We start from the raw sequence: 7,406 nt of genomic DNA on the forward strand, positions 1-7,406 counted from the left end.
GTCAGGTCTCGAGCCTGCGGGGGGTCATGGGCGTGTCACTGCGCTCCTGCCTGGGTGACAGTGAGACTCCGACTCAAAAAAATAAAAGGAAGAGACTGACTGAGGAGGGCCAAGTTTAGGGGGAAGCCCTGGGGGTATTTGAGGGGGTTGCTGGCTACCTCCGATGAGATGCCCATCATACACCTGAGTGTGACGGGTGTGGAAAGTGTGCCTGTGCCTGCCATAGTGCAACTCCTGAGACTGGGTCAGTGAAAAGAGGACACAGGACCCAGGCCACATTAAAAGAGGAAACAGAGGAAGCCTGGAGAGGAGACTTCTGATGGAGACTAGGAGAGTGTCACAGGCCCGGGCAGGGGGGATCTTCAGGAGAGAGTGTAGGGGTCAGGGGGCAGCCCACAGTCCGATCAGATGAAGAGGACAAAGTCGGGTGGGTTTGATGGTGTTTGTGGCTGGGGCCGTGGGCCCCAGACTGACTCTGAACTGGTGAGAAGACAGAGGCGGGCAAGAAGGAGCCTGGCGAGGCAGGGTTTTGCTTGGATATTTTGACTTTTATGTCTTATGTATGTGTGTATGTGTTCATCGAGTCTGGGTCTCACTCTGTCACCCAGGCTGTAGTGCAGTGACGCGATCATGACACACCACAGCCTTGACTTCCTGGGCTCAGGAGAACTTCTTGCCTCAACCTCCCGAGTAGCTGGCACTTCAGGCACGTGCCACCATGCCTGGCTAATTTTTTGGTATTCTGTAGAGTCAAGTTCTCTCGATGTTGCCTAGGCTGGTCTCAAACTCCTGTGCTCAAGGGATCCTCCCACCTCGGGCTCTAAACCTGCTGGGATTACAGGCTGAGCTGGCCTTGCTTGGGTATTTCAAGATGAGAAGGCAGGCTTGTGATGCAAGAGAACTGTGGAGGAGAGTTGGGTGACAGGACCAGGAGTGTTAGGGAGCCTGGGGCAGGGAGCTGAGGGAGGATCCGGATCTACACAGTGGGGGTCTTCAGGGCTCAAGGAGAGACCTGGGCCCCAATCGTTGCTGGCAAGATATCCAGGTGAGCCAGGGCTGCCTAAGAGCTCGAGGAATTAAGCCAGCAGACAGACACAGAGCTGCCAGGCCTACCCTCACACATTGGCTGGGAAGGGTGGGGACAAGGCCCAGGGAGGGGAAGGAGCCCTGAGATAGCCCTGTCTTTCCCTAGGAAGCTGCAAGGTGGCACCTGCCTGTGAAGAAGCTGAGCTTGCCCCTTGCCAAGCCACAGCTTTCTGAGGAACAGGCTGCTGTGCTGAGGGTCGTCCTCAAAGGCCAGAGCATTTTCTTCACTGGAAGCGCAGGTAGTGGGAGCACAGAGGGGCCAGGAGGACCGTGGTCGGGTGGGAGGGGAGCACGCAGCCCTGATTTTGCTCCATGTCCAGGGACAGGGAAGTCCTATCTGTTGAAGCGTATCCTGGGCTCACTGCCACCCACAGGCACGGTGGCCACAGCCAGCACTGGGGTGGCAGCCTGCCACATCGGGGGCACCACCCTCCATGCCTTTGCAGGTACGTGGGGGGCCCTAGGGCTCAAGGCAAAAGCAAACTGGGCCTGTGGGGAGGGAGGGAGGGGAGGTCAGGTGGAGAGGAGGCTTGGGTCCTAGCCCAGGCTGAATAGTGCCACTTACAGGCATCGGCTCAGGCCAGGCGCCCCTGGCTCAGTGTGTAGCCCTGGCCCAAAGGCCAGGCGTGCGGCAGGGCTGGTTGAACTGCCAGCGGCTGATCATTGACGAGATCTCAATGGTGGAGGCAGAACTGTTTGACAAGCTGGAGGCCGTGGCCAGGTCAGTGTGTACAGCGAGGGCAGCAGGTGAGGGCTGGAATCTGGTGGTCTTCCATGTGGAACCCACCAGCCCCCAACCCTCCTCCCCAGAGCTGTCCGGCAGCAGAACAAGCCATTTGGGGGAATCCAGCTCATCATCTCTGGGGATTTCCTACAGCTGCCGCCTGTGACAAAGGGTTCCCAGCCCCCGCAGTTCTGTTTCCAGGTACCACTCACCCCTAGCCCTGCCCCCCATGGGCATCTGCTCTGCCTCCTGACCCACCCCCAGCCTTTCCCCACTAGGCCAAGAGCTGGAAAAAGTGTGTGCCAGTGATCCTGGAGCTAACCGAGGCGTGGAGGCAGGCGGACCCGAGCTTCATCTCTCTGCTGCAGGCTGTGAGGCTGGGCAGGTGGGCCCTGGCAGAGAGAAGGGGCTGCGGGAGGAGGGTCCAAATAGGGGTCACAGTGGAACACGGGGAATCAAAGAGCAGGGAAGCCGGGCGCAGCGGCTCATGCCCATCATCCCAGCACTTTGGGAGGCAGAGCCGAGAGGACTGCCTGAGTCCGGGGGTTCAAGACCAGCCTGGGCAACTTGGCGAGACCTCGTCTCTACGATAAGTCAAAAAAATTAGCCGGGCATGGTGGCTCACACCTGTGATTCCAGCTACCTGAGCCCGGCAAGTAGAGGCCTTGGTGGGTGAGAGCATGCCAGCATGGGCGACAGAGTAAGACTCTGACTCAAAAAAGAAAAAAAATTGTGAGGGAAACGCTAGTTCTCAGAAGCAAGCAGTCTGTACAGAAAGAGGAGCCTTGGCCAGGACACTGGGCAATCCAGGACTGAGTGTAATCAGGAGCATAACCCCATAGGAGATCATTGCTCTGAGCCCCTGACACCCAGCATGGGGACTGGCACAAAAATACATTATTCTCATAAATTAGAAGTTCCCTAGCTGGGCACGGTGGCTTATGCCTGTCATCCCAGCACTTTGGGAGGCTGAGATGAGAGGATTGCCTGAGCCCAGGGGTTTGAGACCAATCTGGGCAAGTTGGCAAGACCTCGTCTCTGCAATAAATCAGAAAAATTAGCCAGGCATGGTGCCACGTGCCTGTGGTTCCAGCTACTTGGAAGGCTGAGGTGGAAGGATTACCTGAGCCCAGCAGATAGAGACTTGTGGTGGCTGTGAGGTGCCACTGCACTCCATCCTGGGCAATAGTGAGACTTCCACTCAAAAACAAAACAAACAAAAAACTAGCTTTTGTAATTGCCCATGTGTTTACCTTAATTGAAATCTTTATTTCTTCATACAGCTTCCAGTTAGGTTTTTTTTTTCTTTCCTTTTCTTTTTCTTTTTCTTTTTTTTTTTTTTTGAGTAGGAGTCTCACTCTGTCACCCAGGCTGGAGGCCAGTGGCACGCTCCCAACCACCGCAGCCTCAACCTGTTGGACTCAGGCAATCCTTCCACCTTGGCCTTCCAAGCAGCTGGAACTATAGGCACACACTACCATGCCCAGCTAATTTTTTGACTTATTGTAGAGATGAGGTCTCACCAAGTTGCCCAGGCTGCTCTCGAACCCAGGGGTTCAGGCAATCCTCTCACCTCGGCCTCCCAAAGTGCTGGGATTATAGGCATGAACCATTGTACCCTGCTAGTTTTTTTTTTTTAACACTTTGAATATATTGACCCCTGGCTTTCTGGCCTCCAAAGTTTTCAGAGTTGTTAATACCCCCATTTCATAGTTGCAGAAAATGAGGGTCAGAGGGGTGAAGTGACTCACCCAAAGTGGCCAGTAAGTGGCTTAGCTTGAATTGGAACCTAGGTCTGACTCTAAAACCCAGGTTCTTTCTACTCTTAGAGCCTGTGGGGCCTCTTGGTGGGGAAGGGGAGGTTGCAGACATGATCTCTCCTCAGCTAGGACAGAAGGTTAGTATGCCATATGGAAGTAGAAAGCAGGCAGGAGGGCAGAAGACACACCAAGAGCTAGACCCTGAAAGACAAGGGGGCCAGGCATGTCTAACCCTAACCCTAAGTGTAATCCCAGCACTTTGGGAGGCGGAGGTGAGGGGATTGCCTGAGCCCAGAGTTTTGAGACCAGCCTGGGCAACTTGGTGAGAACTTGTCTCCACAATAAATCAAAATATTAGCCAGCTGTGGTCACACACGCCTGTGGTTCCAGCTACTTGGAAGGTTGAGGCAGAAGGATCGCCTGAGCCCAGAAGGTTGAGGCTATGGTGGCCGGGAGCGTGCCATTGCACTTCAACCTGGGCCACAGAGTGAGACTCTGACTCCAAAAAAAAAAAAAAAAAGAGAAACATAGGCTAGATCGTTCACCCAGGGTGGCAGGCAAGGGGCTAGATGACGGCACCCTGGAGGCCGACCTGATTGCAGAGCAGCCAGGATTATAGGATCAACATCAGCCCCTCATCCAGGTCCTGCAGGCCTCTGGTCCACACTCATCATAGCCAACTTCCTCGGGAGCACTGTGGAGTGGGAGGGGGCCAGCTCCTACCTGGGGCAGCACAGGGAAGGGTGCCCACTTGTGGCCACAGCCCTGCACCACCCCACACCACACATGTCCCCCATGCCGGAAAGGGACCAGTGGGCCAGCCTGGGGCCCAGCAAGTCTTGCCTCCTTCCTCAAGGCCCGACCCAAGGCCTGCTTCTTGGGCCATACTGCCACATTCCCCCCTTTCCCTGCTGTTCAGGTGGGCTCTGCCCTAACAGCCAAGTCCCCACAGGTGCTCAGAGGAGGTAGCCCGCCAGCTCCGGGCCACAGCCGCCCACAAGGTAGGAAGAGATGGGATCGTGGCCACACGGCTCTGCACCCACCAGGATGACGTGGCCCTCACCAACAAGAGACAGCTGCGGGAGCTGCCAGGTGAGCTGGGAGCCTAGGCCGGGCAAGGCCAGTTGGGAGGGGCCATCAAGCCCATGTGGCCCCCAGGCAGCCTGGGCCCATAGGTTCATTGGGGTATCTAGGCTCCCAGCCTCTGTGTCCAAAAGGGCGTTCACATTTGCAGAGGTGTGGTGGACTGGTTCCATAGCCCCAGCTAGACCTGAGCCATCCCTCCTGCATGGTCCCATGCCCTCATCTAAATAATGAGCTGCGCCAGGTGCAGTGGCTCACATCTGAATCCCAGCACTTTGGGAGGCCGAGGTGAGAGGATTGCTTGAGTCCAGGGGTTCGATACCAACCTGGGCAACTTGGCAAGACCGCCCTCTACAATAAATCAAAAAACTAGCTGGGCGTGGTAGCACGTGACTGTGGTTCCAGCTGCATGGAAGACTGAGGCAGAAGGATCACCTGAGCCCAGAGGGTGGAGGCTGCGGTGGCCATGAGCGTGCCACTGCACTTCAGCCTGGGCAACAGAGTGAGATGCAGACTCAAATAGCTGCAGGTCAGTGATTTGTCATCTGTTTGCACAGGTGAGGTACACAGCTTTGAGGCTTTGGACAGTGACCCTGAGCTGGCCCGAACCCTGGATGCCCAGTGTCCCGTCAGCCGGCTCCTTCAGCTGAAGCTGGGGGCCCAGGTGAGTGGGAGGCAGGGCCTGGACCCTGGAAACTTGGGCTGTCCTGCGTGGGCCTCCCTGATCCGGCCTTCTCCTCCCAGGCCATTCTGCGGCTGTGGGCCCAGCTTTGACCACGCCGAAACCTCCCTCCCGCCCTCCTGGGTCCCCCCCGCCTGTCTTCCACTTCCCACTGCCTTTCTCTTCCTACACCTGGAGCTCCTCCAAGCAGCGTGGCTTTGGGCGAGTCCCTTTCTCAGGCTGAAGTTCTACCCCCTTACCTCTAAAATGGGGAGAGAAGTGCCCATCCCATACAAACTGGAGAGGGTCTTGATTCCTCCCACACTGTTGGGGGTGGGTGGAACAGGAGACTTTCCTTGGGTTCCAAAGACCACCTAAGGAGAAGGTGCAGGCACAGAGCTGCTGAAAGAAAAGTAGCCGGACCTCGAGGTGTGTGGCCCACGTGAGCATCCCCTGACAAACCCCATCCCTTTTGACCCCCGCGTAGGCTGCCTCGCTGGTCGTCAGCACCTCCTTCGGAGGCAGCCTGGGCAAATGCCGCTCTCCTGGCACACAAGGGGAAGCTGAGGCCCAGGAGGATAAGGCAGCCTGCTCCGGGGGTGCCGCCAGCTGGTGGCCGAGATGAGGGCTGGGACTGGTGTTGCTGGCACCGCCCCGCCCTCAGCCTCTGTGCGAAGCAAGTGCTGAGCAAGTGCTGAGCTGCGGCCGGATGGGGGAAGGGCTGCCCTCCATCCCTGCTTCCTCCCTGGGCTCCTCCACTCTGTCCCTCCCTCTCCTCGCCTGCCTCTGCTCCTCTTCCTCTGTCACCACTCCTCGGTCCTCTGCACCCCTCTCTGCCAGCCCCTCCCTCCCCCTGCACCCCTCTGTTCCTCTCTCCGGGCTCCTCCCTCCCTCTCTGCACTCCAGTTCTCTCTCCCTCGCAGGTGATGCTGGTAAAGAACCTGGCCGTGTCTCGGGGCCTGGTGAATGGCGCTCGCGGCATGGTGGTCGGGTTCGAGGCTGAAGGGAGAGGTGAGTGATGGAGGTGGTGGCAGTCCCGTGGCTGGGGTTTCAGCAGGGCCCAGGGTAAGTGAGAGGAGCTGCAGGCTAGGAAGAAAAGTCCCAAAGGCCCCTGTTCCTCCCCCGAGCCCGGAAGCAGGACTGGGAGGTCAGACTTCTCCATGCCTTCCTCAGGGCTGCCCCAGGTGCGGTTCCTGTGTGGAGTCACTGAGGTCATTCGCGCTGACCGCTGGACGGTGCAGGCTGCCGGGGGCCAGCTCCTCAGCCGGCAGCAGCTGCCACTCCAGCTGGCCTGGGCAATGTCCATCCACAAGAGCCAGGTGAGCTCCCAGGGCGGGGGCGGGGGCGGGGCGGAGGATGGGCAGCATATGGCTGCTGCAGCATGTCGGGGTGTATGTGTCTTGAAGGCTTTATGGGGGCTGAGCTTACCCCAGATGGAAAGTTACCAGGAGTAAAATAAACCTTTCTTTAGGGAATATCCCAGCCCACCTCTTCTCTCTTTCTCAGACACAGTCACTTCCCCCCTGCCGTTTCCTGCCCTGCCATTTTCTGAACCACTACCAGATAGATTCAATGTAGTCCCAAGGACAACTGTAGGAAGGGTAGCTGTAACTCGTAATCATTCCTGCCAGGCACAGAGGCTCGCAACTGCAGGAATCCCAGCACTCTGGGAGGCGGAGGCAAGAGGATAGCTTGAGCCCAGGGGTTCAAGGCCAGCCTGGGCAACTTGGCAAGACCTCGTCTTTACAGTTAATCAAAAGCTTAGCCAGGCATGGTGACGTACACCTGTAGTTCCAGCTACTGGGAAGGCTGAGGCAGAAGGATAGCCAGAGCCCAGCAGGTCGAGGCTGCGGTGGCCTGGAGCATGCCATTGCATTCCAGCCTGGGCAACAGAGTGAGACTCCCACTCAGAAAAATCATCATCATCATCATTCCTGTTTTACAGAGGAAGAAACCGAGACTCCAAGAGGTTAAGGAACTTGTCTAAGGTCACAGCTAGTGAGTGGCAGAGCCAGGATTCAGCTCCAAATCTGTCTGACCCAGCACCCAAGCTCTCTCACCCCATTCCTCAGCTTTTTTTTTTTTGAGTTGG

The 7,406-nt window shown here is 57.2% G+C and overlaps 1 protein-coding gene across 1 annotated transcript in view; it reads left to right on the plus strand.

Moving 5' to 3' along the window:
* Positions 1 to 408: 408 nt before the first annotated feature.
* Positions 409 to 7,406, plus strand: part of PIF1 (PIF1 5'-to-3' DNA helicase) — a 7,903-nt gene continuing 905 nt past the window's right edge. Inside the window, exons 1-10 of the mRNA XM_021706506.1 lie at positions 409 to 483; positions 1,193 to 1,325; positions 1,407 to 1,532; positions 1,654 to 1,807; positions 1,897 to 2,011; positions 2,089 to 2,195; positions 4,523 to 4,662; positions 5,211 to 5,317; positions 6,238 to 6,325; positions 6,488 to 6,633. Of these exons, the coding sequence (XP_021562181.1) occupies positions 409 to 483; positions 1,193 to 1,325; positions 1,407 to 1,532; positions 1,654 to 1,807; positions 1,897 to 2,011; positions 2,089 to 2,195; positions 4,523 to 4,662; positions 5,211 to 5,317; positions 6,238 to 6,325; positions 6,488 to 6,633 (1,191 nt within the window). The remainder of the gene's footprint in view (positions 484 to 1,192; positions 1,326 to 1,406; positions 1,533 to 1,653; positions 1,808 to 1,896; positions 2,012 to 2,088; positions 2,196 to 4,522; positions 4,663 to 5,210; positions 5,318 to 6,237; positions 6,326 to 6,487; positions 6,634 to 7,406) is intronic.

This window comes from Carlito syrichta, unplaced genomic scaffold, assembly GCF_000164805.1.
Source record: "Carlito syrichta isolate Samal-C Ts95f unplaced genomic scaffold, Tarsius_syrichta-2.0.1 Scaffold315650, whole genome shotgun sequence".
Taxonomy (NCBI): domain Eukaryota; kingdom Metazoa; phylum Chordata; class Mammalia; order Primates; family Tarsiidae; genus Carlito; species Carlito syrichta.